This window comes from Opisthocomus hoazin, chromosome 1 (genome assembly GCF_030867145.1).
Source record: "Opisthocomus hoazin isolate bOpiHoa1 chromosome 1, bOpiHoa1.hap1, whole genome shotgun sequence".
NCBI classification, from domain to species: Eukaryota; Metazoa; Chordata; class Aves; order Opisthocomiformes; family Opisthocomidae; genus Opisthocomus; species Opisthocomus hoazin.
In genome coordinates, this window is record NC_134414.1 from 109,580,959 (window position 1) to 109,600,313 (window position 19,355).

The window sequence follows — 19,355 nt, forward strand, 5'->3', positions numbered from 1 at the left end:
AGTGGGGGGAATGAAAACAAAAGCAATTGAAATTTTTTTGGGGAAAAAATGGAATTATGACTTTGAAGGAACCTCAGAGTCAACCTCCTCCCTGTACATAGATCCCAGATCTGGCCATAAAATGTCCAGGAAACAGGGCCTGGACAGTTAAGGACTCCTCCAGCAAGGGGATGGGGTTCTAGGCAGATGAGCCAGCAGGATCTCAGGCAGCATTACCCATCAGTGTGCATGTCCAGTTTTGGGAAAAGTCCAACTGAAGGCAAGATGTTTCACATCCACAGATCATGATACACATGTGTTTCTCCAGACTGTTATCTTGTTCTGTTTCCAATACGTCTGTAAATCTTCCATTGCTTTCTTGACCCCCTGTGATAATAGTTCTTAGTCTCAAGTTGCACTCTTGCCAGCTCCTACCTTCTGATATGCAGACATGTTTCCACTGAAATCAATGAGAAATCAAAAGCCAGAATTTGGCATGTGATCTATCCTGAAAAAAATGGGAGCTGGCAAGTCAAGAAGCTAAGATCTTTCTTTCAAACTTGTCTGAATAAGGAATACATCCTTCCAATAAATTTAATACCAGATTCAATCTAATCTACTGCATAAACATCATCAATTTCAAAAAATATTCCCAAATGAACAGTAAAAATGGCTTCTACTAGTAAAGAGCCACTTAACCATCTTCAAAGTTTAGTGGTATGTTGTGTCTTACCAAACTTAGGTGAAATTTAGGTGACATTTGCAGGTATTGAATCTACAGGTAAAGCATATCAACATTCAAAGTTCAAAGAACCAGAAAATCAGCTTTCTCATGACACTGCAATAAGCACATATGGTGTCCACACAGTGAGCCTAAAATCAGCTAGGATGGCTATAAACCAACGCTAGGGCCCGTAAAGGAAGGTAGGATGCACTCCCCCAGGGCGGGGGAAATGTAAGTGTGTGGAGGGCCTTTGGCTCGTATTTACATTAAAAAGTCATTTTGTGTGTGTCTGGCTTGTGCTACGCTGCAGCAACAATGATTGGCTTTGCCATCTTGAGAGAAAATAATTTCTACTGGCAGTTTCTAGTGGTCCAGCTGTCTGTAGGCCTACTTTGATATTTAATCCAAAAGTGACGTTGTGTGGTCAATGTAGTTTGAGACCATACAAAGAAGAGAGAGATTTAATCGTGTTAGTACTGTGCGAGTGCTTGAAGGTTTTTTGGTTTGCAGGTAGCACATGTTGAGGGTAGAAGGCACAGCCTGCAGCATGTCCCTGAGCAGCTTCAGTTTTTTCTTTTCACATGCTCCAGCAAAGGCAGAAGTGTGAACAGGGGGGGGTCAGGCACTGCCCTTCCCTGCAGGGTGCCTGGGTCCCTCGGGGCTCCTGCAGCACGGGGAGAGGAGCGGGGAGGGAGGGATGCTCAACAATGTATGGAGGTGGCTGGGTCTTCTGGCATCCTTCTTTGCTGTGCAGCTGGGCGATGACACAGGACATGTTCACACTCCTGAAGCTGGTGGGAAAATCCCCCTTAACTTGAGTGGGAGAAGGATGAAGTACTTGAGTCTGATTGCAATGGAAAGCAGAAAGCAGAAGTTTGCTTAGAAGCCGTTTTGGGCTTGTTTCTCAAGCTTTATCCTTGAAGTACAGAACTTCTAGGCAAGAGATATCAATACAAAAGAGCCAGTACTTAATTGGTCATCAGGTTTTCGGGGCAGTGCGTTTGCCCTGACAGGCAGAAGCACTGCTTCTGAGTGCAGCAGTATCCAGCTGCACTAATTCAGCTGGGTTATGTGCTGTAATCCCTGTAACAGCATTAGCCCAAAAAACTTCAAAACACTTAACAGTTGTGCCGGTAATGAAGTTCCTGGCACTACAAAGGAAATACAAAAAGAGGTTCCTCAGCATAAAGCACAGTAACAGAGAAAGGCTGCAGGAAGGAAAGCCCTGCTACTGATTCACTTTCATTTAAGACCTGCTTTTGGCATCGGTCACAATAGAAAGCTGAGGAATACTTTACAGGTGTAACTTGGGTGCTGGTGTGATCCTGTGCCCTCGTTTTCCCCCCTTAGAAATCCAAAATATCAACATATGAGAAGATGTGGGCCTTCATGAGCAGCAGGCAGCAGACAGCACTGGTGAAGAACAACGACGAGGGAATCCAGCGCGTGCTCACAACGGACTATGCGCTGCTGATGGAGTCAACCAGCATAGAGTACGTGACTCAGAGAAACTGCAATCTCACCCAGATCGGGGGGCTGATCGATTCCAAAGGCTACGGCGTGGGAACCCCTATAGGTAAGATGCTTTCAAGCATGGGTGGTGTGGAGCACACCCAGCAATGTCCCCTTCAGAAGTTTAGATGGCCATTTGAATCATGTCCTCGTCTTTTAGAAACCTTTCTCATTGAAACAGACACCAGGAGTCTCCTTTTAGGCAAAACATCTTCTTTTGCCCTGCTCATCTGCAAGCAGTCTCTGCCAGCAAGAGGCAATATAACAGTGCAGGCTACGTCTGCAGAACGAGGTTGAGTGACCAGCTTGCCTTCTGGAACATCCCATGCATACCAAATTGAGTATCTTCTCTGCTGCTCGAGGTGCAAGTCACTCTGCTGAAATTCAGTTTAGTTTGAGAAATTCGGTAGTGTCTCTGGGAAAATGGAAGTGGCAGGATAAATGTTACGTGCAACATATGCGTCCCAAAGAAAGCTGCATGCAAGGAGATGAATTCCTGATCTGTTTCATGACCTCAGAGCGACACATACAAACAGTGAGAAATAGTTCAAGGTTCTGCATCAGTATCAGGGATTTTGGTGTTTTGAGCTAAGCAGAGTCTTAAGGCTCCCAACCTCTGGGAACTCTTTCCAATAGACCTCTTTTAGCATCTCCATTGTCCTTTTCAAGATTTTCTAATTGTAGGGAATTAGAAAGAGTGCGATTTTTTTGTGCTGGGTTCTTGTGAATAATTGGGACTGCACAGCCAGATCTGTTTCCTCTATAATACGCTTCTCCATACTGCTCATGTATGCATTTAACACGCCACGTTCAGTTAATAGCTATGCAATTTTATTGTCTTCAGGGAAATTATTCAGGGCAATATCAGTTTACACAGGTATAACAGTGAAGTATTTGGTCCATCGGTTTCTTGGTAGACCAGATATAAATAAGGGGGAAACAGCACTGCACTTTGAACTGTGATTCTCTCTGCTACCAGACAGATTGTTATATACATAGCATTTTTAGTATGTTTTTCCACTGGTTAAGTGAGAACAGTGTTCTCACCCTGAGGAAAATTATACAAAAGCTAAAATCCCAAATAAAGATGAATGTATGGCAAGAGTTTCATTGCAGTTATAAAGCTGCCACACTTTAAACCAAGAACAATGAAGGAATAATTGGAACAGATGGTAATCCGCAGAGAGAGTGCATCCATTGGAAATACAGCTGTGAAATATATTTATAAGATGTTTCTTCTATGATAAATGTGCCTTAATTTTTTCTTAAGGAAAACCAGCAAAATTCAGAGGAATAGATATCTCGAAGCACTGTGGAATAATTCAATGCCATCAGGCGTCTTAAATTTTTAAAAGATTGATTTCATAAACAAGATAAGCCAGGGAGATCATTCCACTATTCAGATGGACCCCAAAGGCTCTGTTATTTTTCTCATGGCATTCAAGACTATTGATTGCAGAAGCTGTAGGGAAAAAAAAAAAAAGACTTGTCTGTGACCCTTAACAACAAAGTTTCAGCAAGTTTTAAATGGTCTGCATTTGTTCCTTCAGGAGAGTGCACAACCACATAACTAGGATTTGCAGTAGCAAGAGTATGCCTCGCACTCTAAAATTTCCAGTGAATGAGCTGAATACCATCACCATTTGGCTCCCAAAGAAACAGGAAGGAGAATTTTTGAAAGTTCTTCTATGAATCTAGGAAATGTACTATTTTATTTACCAGAGCAACTTCTGCAAGTAAAAACTGCAGATACAGGCTTTCTTCCCACTTCTTTGTGCTGAGTTAGGTTGAAGGACATCTAGGCATATCAGCAAACATCTCTATTTTTGTTTAATACGGAGCCATTGGGTCACAAAGAGCAGGGTTTTCAGTAGATTCTTGGCAAAGAGCATTACTAGTGAAAAATCTGAAGCAATGGTTGGTGGTGAACTTAATGCACCCTGGTACTGCTGTAGTAAAAGCATCTCTAAGCAAATCTGATGCAAAACGTTACCCTGGGAGGAATCTGGTTGAAGATAGCAACATTATTATAGGTGTCAGGGCAGATCTTAATTCCAGTATCACTGCCAGTGCTGATGCTAGTAATTCTAATGCTAAAGCTATTACAAGTTACTTGGGAGACTGCTAAAAAAGTAGGTAGATGAATTTCTTGGCCTGAGAGGTAGGTTGTTCACAGCTCAGAGGCCATAAATGATGTGCTGAATATTCAAAGAGGTGTGGAGATGAATTTGTGTGTGGTTTTAGTGCTCACCAATAAAACATCCCCAGTCCAGCACTTCAGGCACACTTGACAAACTTTAAAAGCATGCGTAGAAATATAGATGTACCTGTTACCCTCAAGATGAATTGTGATAATGCTGCTGGCAACATAAACATCACAAGAAAGAATGAACATTCCCACAAATCCTGTGCTGTGACCCAGGCTGCTTCACTTTACCTAACAGCTATGTCCTTTCAGACAAGGGAAAATAGATGAGTCCTGCCATTTAACAGACTCCAGCTATTAGCGCAATGAACCTCTCCCGAGGTAGAAACAATTCTGCTCTTGCTTCTGAGAGGTGTTGTTTTCAGTGGTAATAATTCACTTCTCTGTGCAAAGTCAGTTCTGAAGGTGTTTCTGTTTTGTTATCTGTTGTGCTTATTTTTGGTTCTTTAATAGGATGCATAGAAATAATCTATTCTTACAGCAAGTGTATTTTCCTATCAAAGCTGGCTACCTCAACCCGTGGCTTCTGATTGTTGGTTTCCCAGATGGACTTTGTATAATCTAACACACGTCTCTTGGCATCTGTGGTCACAGCATGTCCTAGTGCTGGCAGTAAGACACTCTGAAAAACAGCTGAGTGTTGCTGAGTGTTGGCACAACAAATTAAGAACTGCAATGTTTTTCATACTGATTTTCCTCAGACAATGCTGTGGGTAGAGGAAATGGAAATCAGAGAGGGGGACCTGTATTCGTGGTACAATTATTTGTAATGATGTTCTGCATGGCAATATGAGAAAGAAAAGTGAGGCTGTGAGGCCAAATTTCCAAGGCTATTTAGATGCATAAAGTGGTGCCTAGCAAGATTTTCTTAAGTCTCTTTGTCGATGTGCTTCACCCTATCACTGAAATTCTGGCACAAGTTCTGCCTTAAAGTTTGTTTACCTGGATCAGCTGGAGAATTGCAACTGCTTTAATTTGCAGCAAAATAAGCCTTTTGGTGAAATTACAGCTTAATAAAATAGTCTTATTAGTGTGCTAAAGGAGAATAAAAGGTGGATGGTAGTCAGCTACACTGACAAAGGACTGGTGACACTGACTGTGTTTCAGCCCAGACACTAAATGCTGCCAGCTGTAGGAAGCCCAACGTGGCGGGGTTTGGGGGCATACATATGCCTTTAGAGCCAAACAGCCTTTCTTGTAACCTTCTCCTGCTTGCCATCATAAAACCCTTGTCCCATAAAGAAAAGTCTATCTCACAATGCCAAAACCAAATCCTGCTTCTCTATTATAATTAATAACAGGGTTGCTGCTATTATTGTTGATAACTTCAGCTTCTGGCAACACGGGAAAAGACAATCAGTAGCAATTTCTTTTAACTAGGTGCTGCTCCAGAAGCGGAGCGAAGGGTGAGTCTCTCCCTGTCCTCCTTTAGGGCTACGGACTTGTGCTTCTGCAACAGCACAGGTTGGCTGAAGGGACTTGCAGGCGGCAGAGGTTTTGGAAGATGGAGAGCCAGAGCAGAGCACGCGAGAGTCAGACCTAAACAGATTGAGCTGCCCAATGTGACCCCGCTGCTCGCCAGATACTGTACGGGCCCATTAATGCTGCTGAGCCTGAAGACACATCATTGAGCAAGCTGTTGGCCTGCAAATAAAAAGCATTAAATATTTGTTGTTTCCAGTTTGCAGTGCCAGTATTGTTGCAAGTCATTGAAAAAAAGGCTGGGCTGCCTTGTGTTCTTACAAGCTATAAGGTAGCTCAAGCGGATTTGTGGGTTTATGTAGGTATAAGTGAGAAGAAAATGTATCTGACTGATTGTGGGCTTTTCTTAGGCAGCTACTCATTTCACATGCAGTAAGAAAAATAAACAGATGTTGAAGTAAATAGAAGAGATGCAAAACGGAAAGTCTCAAAGGATGCTCAAAGCAATATTCAAACATGATATGGAGGAATTACTTAGCAAGAAAAACCACTGCCAAGGCTTAAATAAACCTCAGTTGGACACCCTAGAAATTATAATGAATTCTCAAACAAATAACCACACCAAAGGAGCGCTATGCTTTCCAGTCCCCAGGGCAGGCACCAGCAGATAGTCCTCTTTCCGCTTCCAGACAAAGAGAAACTAGCAATTTCTAGCCAGAATAATCAATCTTGTGATAAGGGAGCATTTTTTCTTCAGATAGCAGCAGCTTGTTCCCTCCCTGCCTTCACTTTTCCGCAGCCAGCACTGACGAGTCTTTCTCTTGCCTTGCAGGGTCTCCTTACAGAGACAAGATCACCATCGCCATCCTCCAGCTCCAGGAGGAGGGAAAGCTGCATATGATGAAGGAAAAGTGGTGGCGAGGCAACGGCTGCCCTGAGGAGGACAGCAAAGAAGCCAGCGCTCTCGGGGTGGAGAACATTGGGGGCATCTTCATAGTGCTCGCTGCAGGGCTTGTTCTGTCAGTGTTTGTAGCCATTGGTGAATTTATATACAAATCAAGGAAAAACAGCGATATTGAGCAGGTGAGTCATCCATTTCCAGCTCACTTATGCTTCTGGGAGGCTCAGGATTGTGGATGTGGAGGGAACGATATTAGAAGTCTCTTTGCTGGAGTGCAGATTTTGTGTTGTTGAACTCTCACCATGCATTTCTGGCGCTAAAGAGAAATAATTTATTAATAAGAACAGGGAAGTACCTCACCCACAGTCCAATTGGTGCTGCTTAGTATGGCAGTGCAGAACAAGAGCAATTAATTTCACAAACTATTGCTGCTTGATCTTTAAGGCTTCAAATATAAAATACATTGCAAAGGAATAACACACAACTGGATTTTATTTTATATGGCATTACCATTGACCCTTTGAGTAACAACAGGAACGTACTTCCAAATCCCCAAGTGTAATTTCTCTTTTGCTCTAAAAAGCATTTTTCACAGCCACAGGTTTACACACTGCTGAAGCATGCGCTTCAAAGCAGGGAGACCTACTGAAAGGTGATGGATGCCACAGTAAAATAAGATTATGGAGCCAAAGAAATTCTGGTTATGTCTCCACTGAAGCGTAATGAGCAATCTAAAAGGGCAGAGGGAAAACAAAGGAAATGCTGTGTATAAATCATGCCTTGAGTATTGCAGCAGTTTGTGAGATAGAATCGATCATCAAAATACAGCATAAACACCCATTTACTGAACCACCAGATGCTGTAAAAGAAACAAGGCATAAGCAGCAGCTTGGAGTCTATTCCTGAAGTTGTCTGCCAGCCCTCTTACTCTGGCTGCCTTCCCTGGTGACGGTTTGGTTCTGGCTATCTCCTATACCCTGATGTGGGTGGCCCTGTTTGGCTCAACTGCCATAGCTGTGCTGACCCTGTTCACTTCAGCTGGGCTTACTGCTGGGACGAGGGTCACATTGCACTGCAGGATCGGTGGCCCCTGAGGCAATCACCAAGAGGTGGGTTCCTATCACCTAACTTCAGATTTCTAGACATGAAGCATCTACTTCTAAGTGAGTTGTTGAAGCTCGCTTTGCACTTTCAGAAAGGAAAGGCATTAGCTTTTCCATGGGCAATTCATCCTCTTCATCCAAGGTGCAATCCTGCAAGGTTGATGACATAAATGCCAGAAATTACTGTCAAGAATAAGCTTAACGAAGGCAGGAGGGATGAATGGGAGGAGAAGGAGAACATTTTGAACTCGGTCTTGGAAGTGCAGTTTACACGGCAGGCAGCAGTGATACTGGGACGTGAGAGGGATTGACACCTGAGTGAAAACAAGCAGCCAGGGCTGAGGACCTCAGAGGCCAACATCTGATTTTGGATAGGATAAATCACCTGCGTCTCTTGGTGATAAGGGATTGCTCTAAGCTAAGGCTACACTCCTGCTATTCAGACAGCTGAAAGGAAGTGAGCTGAATTCCTACCATGCATCTTCATTTTCCAAATGGCAATTGATGTTATTTTGGGTCCATGACACCTAACGCTAATGTTAGTGGACTTGGTCCTCACAGTATCCTGCAAGAAAGGGCAGCTCCTGACCGTGCAGACATCTCCGCATGTGCCTGAGCAAGCCCTCATTAAAGGCAATGGCACTGTCTACAAACAACAGATGCAGCTCGTGGAGCAACTTTACAGGCTGTATTAATCAAAATGTCCCTGTTTTGGAAAAGGCAGAGATAAAGGATGAATGTACTTTGCACATATTGCAGCTTTCTGTTTGGTGTTTTAAACCTGTAGAGCAGTTTTAGCACAAAATGCGTAAAGAATGTATCAATATCTTTGTTTCATTCATGTCTCAGGAGATATTTCATTCAAGCATGTTTTGGAGAACAGTTGCAGCTAATTAAAATGTTTAGTAGAAAGGCTAATATGGTGTAGAATATCCTGGAAACTCTTCAGGAGTCTGTGAAAGGCAATGCATTCCTGAAGCGATAATTAAAGTACACCTAAAGCTTTACATCATGACGGAGTGTTAGTTTACTTGGCAATACGTTGGGTGAATAACATAGTATTCAGGGATACATGTATATATATGCTTTTTCTGAAACTGTGCTACTGTTTCACAGCAATGTGTTGCTTGCTACAGGCAGTCTCTTAATAACTGAAATCTTTAAAGCAGTTAATATGACAACATCATACTTCTTCTCCAGAAGTAATTTCACAGAAAGCAGAAACCAGCGATCCCAGTATAACTTTCTGATTTCTCTCAGCTTCTTTTCTTTTTCTTCTGGTGAAATAAGAAGCTTAGATGGAAAATGCTATACAGTGTATGTTATCACTAAACTAATCCAAAGCATGAGTTGAATACAATCTTTGACTTCTCTGTTTCCATAAATAGAATCTCTTTTGATTTAGAAAGCTTTTGAATCTCATTCTCATGTTTGTTTTTAATTTTACTTCTTTCATTTATTTATTTTCTCCATTTTTCTTTTCTTGCATGCAAGGCCTTTTGTTTCTTTTACGGACTACAGTGTAAGCAAACCCATCCGTCCAACTCCACTTCTGGCACCACCTTATCTACGGAGTTGGACTGTGGCAAGTTAATCCGAGAGGAGCGAGGGATTCGAACACAGCCCTCAATTCACACTGTATAGTCAGGAAAGAAAAAAGGTGTGTCCGATGGAAACTTAAACTTAAACAGTGCGCATAATGGCAAAGGTTGTACTCACCAACACAGAGTTAACGACTTCAAAGTGCCTCTTGCTTCAGCAGGAGATAAGCTTATCTAACGCAAATTGTTAAAGTCCTGGAAATCTGAGCAGTTTAAATGCATATCACAGAAAATAAGTACACTTACAGTGAAGAGTGAGTGCAATAGAATGTAGTAGATATTAAGAAATATCATAGTCTCTATGTACAATTGCCATCTTGTCATTTCATGGGGCGACTCACCTTTGTCAGGTAAGAAAAATTATTTACCTGCCTTTCATCTTCTGCCAAACCTGAGTGAACCAATGGCAGTCTCATTACTAAAAGCACGGAGAAATGTTTTGCTTGGTCTCTGCCGAAGCATTCAGCAAGTGGGCCAGGCAGCTCTTTATAAACCTCAGAAAATAACCTGCAGGGCTCCATTAACTTTCTGAACCCCTATTATAAGCAGCCAGCAATTTTTAGCTGGCATATCTAATTCCCAGTGTCAATATTTAATGAATTTTAATACATCCATTTAAAATTCATTAGCCAAAGCCTCCAAGTAACTATCATAGCACAAAATCATATCTATCAGTTAAATTTTATGCCAAGTAACCATTAACATTTAAGAACATATTCAACATAAGCACCCTCAGGCATCCCCAGTACGTAACTTTCACAGAATAACGGAGTTGCCTTGGCTTGAGCAATTCATGATGTTCACTATCGCAAGGCTTTGTAACATAGAAAACTCCTTTATGGCAAAATCAGGATATCAATTTATATCAAACAGCAAAGCCTTGGCATTGCTTTGCATATTTAAATGCTCAAGGACACTTTTGTGTAGGAGGTTGGTACTGGATGTTTTTTACACGCTGGAAGGACATGCATTTGATTTCCTCTAGTGCTCAGCTAGTCTGGGGACTGCCAGGGCAGGAGACAACAGAGAGGATCTGTTGTTGCTGCTGAAAAACATATGACAACAATTTGAGATACACAAAATGTATAGAAATGCCAGGTCGTAGAATGTCATGAACCTTGGCAAACCACCATGTTTTCAAAACCTGATTACCTTTTATCTGTATTTCATCATATTCCCGCTTACTGCTAGTTTCACCAATTCATTTCCCACCATTCGCACCTACTTTATGTTTTCTTGCCCACTGCAGTTCCTCCTCATCAAACAAGTTAATGATCTGTTTTATTGAGGGACCATTTCAAAACTCTACTGCAATTAGGAAACTTGTTCAAGTGGATGCCTTCACACTCAGTTGCCGAAATGCTGTGGCGAAGATCTGTTCTCCTCTTGAATTGTTTCTCTCATACCTGTCTCCGGAGAAAAGCCGGAGCATACAGTGACCTGTTTTTCTTCTATTCATGTTACGATTTTTGGTCGGCATTATTTATGCTGGCAGTAGGCTTAAGTACTTTTTGTGATGAAGATATACTGCTCATAGCTGGGCTATACCAATTCTTCTCTACCAGTGCCCATCCATGTACGTGAGTGTTTATACTCCACTCCAGACACTGCAAGATATTGTCTTGCTCAAAATGGCTCTTTAGCTTGTTCAAATAGTGCCTTGAAAGCTTTGGTTCTTCCTAAAATGAGCCTTCTTACCTGCAAAGACCTGATTTAGATCTTCTGTATCCCTGATTTAAGAAAGCACTTTTGCTTGCAGTTTCCCAGTGGAAGAGACGTAAAACTAATTAAATTCAGTTCCTCTCAACTCTCAGAGGAGAAGGAAAATTCCTAGTGTGTTTATCTCTATCATTGTTCTACACAAGAAATCCTCTGGGTTGAGGCTTCGACCAGTTTTCTAATCACTGTTTAGATGAATGCAGAATCTAGAAAGTTTCTGTCTTTTTTTGAGTAAACATTTTCATATCTGTCAAGGAAATAGTCACATTGTTAGTCACAGTCATAATTTTCCCTTGTCTAGCTGTCCCCACAGACAGCCTCACAGACTTTGGCTTGCCTGTGGGAATTACAAAGCAGCTTCTCCTTTCCCTAACACAGCTTCATACCTAACTACAAAAAGAGTTATTAAAAAGCCTTACTTGCTCCTTAGAAGCTATGCCAGCAAATCTGTGCTTGTAAAGGCAGTTTCCACAAGGTTTGCCGCGGCTCCAGGAAAAGGCAAGTGCCTTCACATTAACGGCAAGGCTTGAGGAAGGCCCAGCCCCTAGCATCTTGCACAAAGTGCAGGGCACCTGGGAGGACTCCTGCACAGACATAAGAAACTTCAGGAAGAACTGTTGAAGCATTCAAAGATTTTCTGCTTATCAGCGCCCTAAGCTTCTATGACCTTTATACTTTGAAATTTGGCCAGATAAAAATGTTCATTTCGCAAGTACAGATAGTCACCATTGCATCTTCCTAACCTGCAGCCTTGTAAGTACTTCCAGGACCCAATAATCAAACTGCATCCTTTGTCAGGTGTAAGCCAGTGCGGGGACCTTCCTGTGCAATCAGCACAGAGCCAACAGCTCTGCCTGTGATGGATGAGCCACCACAGACTCCATCAGTTCTGGCACTGCAGTACCAGTAAAGCATAGCCAGAGTTGTTCTGGGAGAAAAATGGTTGTGGGCACACCCTTGTGTTGTTTTATATTAATTTTTGTCTTGCTGTTGCTGCATTTTACTCAGAACTCCTAAAAATACTCAAATTAATAAGTGTTTGCACAGAAGTGGTGTGTGACTTGACACACGGAAGCAACCTACCGCTGAAAGCAAAGGGGCGGTGAATAAGCTAGCCCCAAGCCATTGCCAGGTTGATTTGGCTGAGGTCAGTCTGCCTGCCTTTATTCGGTGGCAGTTCCTGCCCTCATCAAACGGTCTGCAGTCCAATTAGGCAAAGGTGCAGGGAGAAGCAGGGAGAAAGGACGAAACAGGAGAAGAATGAGGGCAACAAAGGCAGTACAATCACCATTTCAGAAAGCCAGGATGAGAGTGGATTAACAACACGGGGCCTGCACTGCACAACTAGATCAAGCACAGCAGTAATGCTCTCCCCAACTAGATCGATCTTTCCTCAAAGTACTGCCATGGTATCGTGTGTGTGTGCCAGCTCTCTCAGGTCCAAGCCCTGAAACTTCAAATCTTTAGCACTTTGGAAACAAAGGAGAAGAAAACAGGGGAGAAGAAAGAAATCCCCTATCTCAGTGAGGTTCTTGCAAAACAGAATTTTTTGTGAAGTTGTCAGGTCTGCAAATTTCCCCTCTTCAAAGAATATCAGCTTGAGCTCCTCCATTTTCAGGCCATAACCCCACCTCCAAACATGACTGTGCCTGCACTGGGCAGTCCCATTTGTGTTTAGATGTTTTGGGAGACCAGTAAGCAGCTTTACTGATTTTTTTTTTCTTGCAAACAGGAAATTGAGGAGCAGTTTATATCACTGAGGAAGAGTTAAAATAACCAATGTATTATTGTCATACTGTTTTGACAATCACTGCTCAATAGACTCTGACAGTTTAAAAGACTTATTTTAGTTATCTCTTCATGCAATTAGCTGTCAATGACAGAATACTCAAACAGATTTTTAATGTGCCACAACAGCACTTTGCTCACTAGGAGAAACAGTTTTGGATGTTTTCCCTTTGATGCACTAGGCACAAACAAACCACTTTTCTTTCAGCAGAAGACATATATCAGTGTATCAGCTACGAGTCCTTCACAGTGATGAGGGCACTGCGGAAATAGAATCCTGACTTCTGCATTTCCTCCTCTGTGCCTGAGCTCATCAGATATTCTCCCAGAGTAAAAAGTGGCCCACATCCTTCAGTTTTCATAGTTCTCAGTTCTCCAACACAATGCACAGGGTTGTTTGCCTGCTTTTTTGTCAGTTTTTGTTCTTTGTTTGGTTTTGCAAGGTGTTACTGAAACACAATGGAAAAGTCTTGTCCCCAGTGGTAGCCCAGCAGCATAAGCAGCAAACCGATAAAGCCTGTCTACAGATTCTTATTTTTCAGTCTTGTTTCTACTTTATGTTATTTTAAAAATTCTGAATCTGTAATTATCCTAAAGCTTAATGTATTCTTCTGCATGGGAGTGTGAAGAAGGATTTGGAAGCTTCATGACCAAGCTTTTATAGCCTGCTGAAACAACCAGAGGTCAAAGAGTCTTACATCACAAGGAGAGAGAAATCTATTCTGCTTTTAAAGAATGACATTTCCTTGTAGCCTCTCATGCCATGTCCTCCAGCATTTTGACACTGCTAAAATGAGAAAGTCAAGCTGCCTAAAAGCAAAATGTTAGACTCATTACTCTCTTGTTAAATGTATTGCTCTGCGCCTGCTCTGCTCTCATTCTGGGCAAGACCTCAAAAGTGGACTTAACAGGGTGTAAAAAATAGCTTTTTAAAGAAACCCTTTCAGTCTGTCTATGTGAATACAAGACTAAAAGAACAGTATGTTACCCTTTTCAATGGAATTTTAATATCATCCCCTTTTTAAAGGCTACTGTAATTATGCTGCAGACATGATGCTGTTCAGAGGGCCATCTTGGGAGGCCTCACTGAATATGTTCCTTGTCTGTGATTTACCTGTAAATCCTACAGCATTCTGGCTCTGTACTCACTCTGTACCACAGTTTTCTACTACTTGAAATGTTCAAGGCAATTCCAGTTTTCAGACATCTGTTCAGTTTCCTAATTGCACGCACAAGCTTGGCGATAAATAGGATTTTGAGCTATGCTTCCTGGGGCTCAGAACAAAGTTCATGTGTAACTGTCCTTCTGAATGAGTAACCAAACCCCTGAAAGTTCAAAGTATCATCTCAGATTGTTCTTTTAGACCATTTGAAGCTCTGTGTGAAGGCAGAGAGGCAGAGAAAGTCCTGTGTCTACAAGGTTTTTAATGCTCTTTGCCAGCTCAGGCTGGTTTTCTCAAAGGTGGCAGTATCTCAGACACGGGAATATGCACAAAATAGATCAAAGTCATAGTTATGTCCATAACCACTGAAATATGTTTGAAGGATCAGTCTTAAACCTACATTTAATTCATCGCTTCAGGCTGACAAATCTCACACCAATGGTGTTTTAAGTGCCTCGAAACTAAGCATAACATAACTGTAAAAGTAAAACTGCTTTGTGTTTTTACAAAGCCAGGAGCAGGAGCTCCAAGATGTGAGACCCAGGAAGCTATCGCTGCAAACCCTCCTCCTGTCCCTCTCCCAACCCGCCGTCTCTGCAGGATTGCCCAGCCCATTCCCGTGTGTGTAGAGTGCGTGTGTTTCAACCTCCGTCACGGGCAGCGAACACACAGGGGCCTTGCACTGCCACGATGGGGTAGGAGAGAGACTCAATAAGGCAGAGCCTTTTCAGATTTTGAATGACTTACTTCCATACTTCATTGGGTGGATGAACATGATCAGTTACAGAAAAGATCATCAACAAGAACAGTAAGATTTATGTATTGTTTTAGATACAACTTCTCTTGATGAACAATTAGGAAAAAGTTTAATTCTTAGACATCAAAACCATTCTTAAGAATATCTTAAAGTCTTTCTGATAATATTTTTTTTTAAATTCAAAAGAGAGTTGGAAGTGGAACCAGTTGGGCACTTTACAAATCACAGTCAGATATTAAAAACCTCACATACTTAATGTCAGCAATATGTTTTAAATATCTACCTGCAGATGTGAAATGGTCTTCATGGGACTGTTTTGCTCATATGAAATTGAAAGGCCTTATGATAATTGCATAGTCTGAATAATATGAATCTGTTTGGAAAATTAAAATATAAGCCTATTAAGAAGGAAGCAAAATGGACTGTTTCATCTGCAGAAATCATCTCTGTATGTACACTGCAGAGACCGATGGCTATGATTAAATAAACACACAGTATACACGTTAGTAAGAACAACAGAGAAAGCAAACAAAAATAAACCTGATCAATCCTGCAAGTGGTTGATGTGATCCTTTTCTTATTTGTCATGGAGTTCTGGAATCACTTTGTAATCTAGATTTTGAAAGCTCAACTAAAATTAAGACAGTAGAGAGAAATTATCCGTGATAAGTCAGCCACTTAGAGCACACGGTTTTATTAGTTTGGAAATAAGTGGTGCTACTTCCTAAAAAAGCCTGAAGCAGTATAGAAATAGTGTCTGCATGAGGATGATACCTTCTTCACCCGCTGCTTCCACAGGGCATGTGGCTGCAGCAGACACCTTTGACTCTAACTCCAGTAACTTCAGAATTCCTGTATTACATTGTCAAGGAGGATATTTAAATGATAATTGCACCAGCAAATTCCTGGCTATTACCACACAGTAATTTGAAAAAAAAAAAAAAGCAGTACACTTCCCTGGCCTATGTCTATTACATTTTGGGGCTGGTATGAATTAATAGTAGTTTAATTTGTGTATACTTGAGAATTTTAGATGAATGAAAATCAAGCATCTTAAAGACAGATCATATCAAACTATAGATTTAACAGACTATGGGATCTTATTCTGTGTGCAGCCCATCCCACAAATGGACAGGATGACATAGGCAAGAGCACGCACGTTTAAAATATGCACACACATTGGTGCACTGATGTCTTGAACTCTTTTGCAGAACCAGGTTTACACACATTACAGGGAGGGTTTATAGTGGAGAGGGAGAAGCACAGTGTGTAGGATTCACTCCTCCGGGATTCCTTTGCTACACTAAACAAATGATTTAGCTGTGATCCAGGTTACCCTCACACTCTCTTTTGCATTTGAAAATATTTTTCTAGGAAAGCTGGCTACTTGGAAAGCTTGTTTTTTCTCCTTTTTAGATAACGTATCTGTTTTTACTTTTTTAGCCCTGTATAACTGAGGTTACTATTGGATTATTACTGGTTAAGGACTGAACACTGCTTGTCTTGCATTGGTGTCACTCTAGAAAGGAATTTGTATTTGACAGAGAGAGCCGTGTCTGTGTGCTGTTGCTGTCTTTTTGCAAGAACTGTAGTCAGTTCTGCAGCCCTAGAAAGGGTTTGGTAGGAAGGATTTATTCAACTTCATGAAGGTAAGGTGGTTAAAACTTTGTTTCACACTGCTACCATCACTTCATTTTATATATAAATAATCTATTTATATATATTTGCATGGAACATTTTTTTTTGCTTTGCTAGATACTTTTACTTAGAGCCTTTTCGTGTTTTTTTGTGTTACATATAATTATTCCAGCTGTAGATTTTAAAGCATGTTTCCACTTACGCGAAATGTCTTTGTTAATGTTGTGACGGCAGGAAGAAAAGAGATTTCTGCGTTCTTTCAAAACTATTCAGCTACCTTATTCTTGTGGTGATTTTCTCCTTTCTTCAACACACAATATTTGAAAAAGATTCTTTCCAAAGAAAGAAGAGGATTGACAACTGTGCTATATTTTAGAAATATCTGTTAATTTCATGAGGGGAAAATAACTAAACCACAAAGAATTCTTCAAAACCAGTGTTGTATGTTTTCTCCAGTATTCCAGTATTTTTTTTTTTTTTTGTGGCTAAGGTACATGTGATTTAGAATAGATATTTTTTCTTTTAAGGTCAGGAGGAAATTTACCTACTGAAAAAAGGTAAGTTTTATGGTATGAATCCATCAGAACATCACAAATGCCTCTGTGTAGAATTTTGGAAACATTGATAATCAGCTTTAGTTAAGCCAAAGTTAAATAAAATTCAGTGGAAGCCAAGTTAGGCAAAAAACATGACTTATACAGACTCGCCTATTATACCTTAGAAGCTTATTCAAAGCTGGCAGAACTCAGCAGAGAGGCTTTCCAAGCTGCCAGTAAGAGCTCAGGTCCTTGCTTCTAAAAGTCACCCTTTGTGCAAAGGGTATGGTTGACCTCTGCCTTCGATGAGAAGTGTTTAACACCATTTCCGTCTTCCACCAGTGTCTTTCTTTCAATGCGATAATGGAGGAGCTTGGAATTTCGCTTAAGCATCAGAAGAAGCTAAAGAAAAGGTCAAGAACGAAGGGGAAATCCTCATTCACAAGTATCCTTACCTGTCACCAGAGGCGGACACTGAGGAAAGAAACCATAGCATGAGCAAGAGAGACCCCTTCGAGGAAGTATCAGGAACAAAAAGCAAAAGAAAAACATTGCTGCCTACAAGTCAGTTGTGGTGGGATTTCTGAAATACGGACATTTACCTTGTTCTTCAGAAATTCTCTGTGGTGTCTTTTTTTTTAATCTAGAGGTACAGCAGTTTAAATGCTCACATAGACTGATGTACTACTAATCACCTGGGAAGTGTCTCACTATTTCTTTCGAGATGGATTTGTATGCTCACCTGTTTTGCATCTCTCTTCCCCCCCCCCTCCCCTCATCACTGTATGTGCTTTCTAAATAAATAAATAAACAAGAGACAGGGTTCTTTTTTCCAATAATCTGGCAGTGGAACTTTTTTTTTCCTTTTGAAGAAAAATTTGCAGTTCTGCTGAGCACAGTTGTTTAGAAACCAGGACCCAGGCAACCAAAGTAAAAATTCATACAATTCACTCATTAACAATGAAAATTAATTCATAAACAATACAAAAATGTCTTAAATACAAAGGTATCCAACACTGCGTTATTTTTACTTTCTCTGATATTGTAAGGAACACTTTTCGGGTTCTTTTCTGTGAGAAACTTGCTTTTCCTTATATTTTCTCTTTTTCATTTCTTTTAAAACACATTTATTAGGTAATGCCATAGCTCCAGGTGCTAGATGTTCAAAAAGAAAAAACAAAATCACAAAAGTAATTATCAGTGAATAGGGGAAGACAACACTGATATCATCACACTGCTGTATCCTCCAGGTCCTCATAACAATAAAACAATTCTTGACTTAAAAATTAAAATCCCTTATAAATTAGAGCCAAGAATAGTCAATTCCTAACATATCTTGACCACACAGATAACAACATTTGACAGGAATACAGACAATGCTCTGGAACTGAAAGCTTTTCTTGCAACAGTTGGGGGCACCAGTGAAATATTCTAACAGTGAAGGAGAAATTAAGTCTTTTTTGTGAAGAATCCTCTGTCTGAAACACAGCATTTCATTATAGCAACAGATCCCTCCCCCAAAAACCTGCTTTTTTATATTGCAGTGAGGTGAAGCACATTTATATTTATTGCTATGTTGTCTTTGTGATTAATTCTGTTGTTCCTGGGGCTTTTATTGGTGCCAGCTGGCTAGCCCTGAGGATGCCTGTGAAAGGAAGTGGGTGAAATGCAGGCACATCCGCGCTTCCAGGGGTGAGGGTGAGCCTAAGAGTTTGGTGCCCCTTGTGCCCAGCAGCTGGGAGCTGTACCCCTGCCTTTCTACATGCCAAGTTATATATATAAGCCTGGTCTGCCCAGGGCATTCCCACCACTGTGACTACCTCTAATTCTAAGGCAAGCCTGGAAAATGAAACAAGAGGACTGGAGCCACCCATTGCTTTTCTGCGCAGCACACGGCCCAGGCAAGTCCAAATGGTATAACAGTATTTGCTTCAGCTTGTGGGGGTGTTCATTACCTGGGTGCTTCAGAAAAGTCTTCAGTTTTATAGTCTTTCTTACATTCATTCCCTCAGGGAACTTATTGCTTACTGTTGATTACCTTTGCCTTGTATCTGTGGCCATTTCCTCTCCAAAAGGAGAAAGTAATGCGAAAACTTCTGAGTGGAGAAGTCTCTCCTCCACCTTCACCTCACACCGCCATGGCCTGCATCCCCCTGTGAGATTTCACGCTATGCTGCACGGTGAGGTCAATCTGAAGTGAATGGTGCTGCTTAGAAAAGCCCAGCTTCAGAAGTGATACATTTCGGTATTGTTATCGACTAGAAGACATCTCTATTCATTAAACCTTTCTAGAGGGCTCAGGTTTC

At 41.2% G+C, this 19,355-nt stretch overlaps 1 protein-coding gene across 3 annotated transcripts in view; it reads left to right on the forward strand.

Annotated features, from left to right (window-relative positions):
- The window catches only part of GRIK1 (glutamate ionotropic receptor kainate type subunit 1), a 173,400-nt gene extending 155,512 nt beyond the window's left edge, over positions 1-17,888 (forward strand). For all 3 annotated transcript variants that reach the window (XM_075433154.1, XM_075433165.1, XM_075433175.1), the window contains 3 exons: positions 2,054-2,279; positions 6,676-6,926; positions 17,392-17,888. In XM_075433154.1, the coding sequence (XP_075289269.1) occupies positions 2,054-2,279; positions 6,676-6,926; positions 17,392-17,547 (633 nt within the window). In that variant the 3' untranslated portion in view covers positions 17,548-17,888. The remainder of the gene's footprint in view (positions 1-2,053; positions 2,280-6,675; positions 6,927-17,391) is intronic.
- The last annotated feature ends 1,467 nt before the right edge of the window (positions 17,889-19,355 follow it).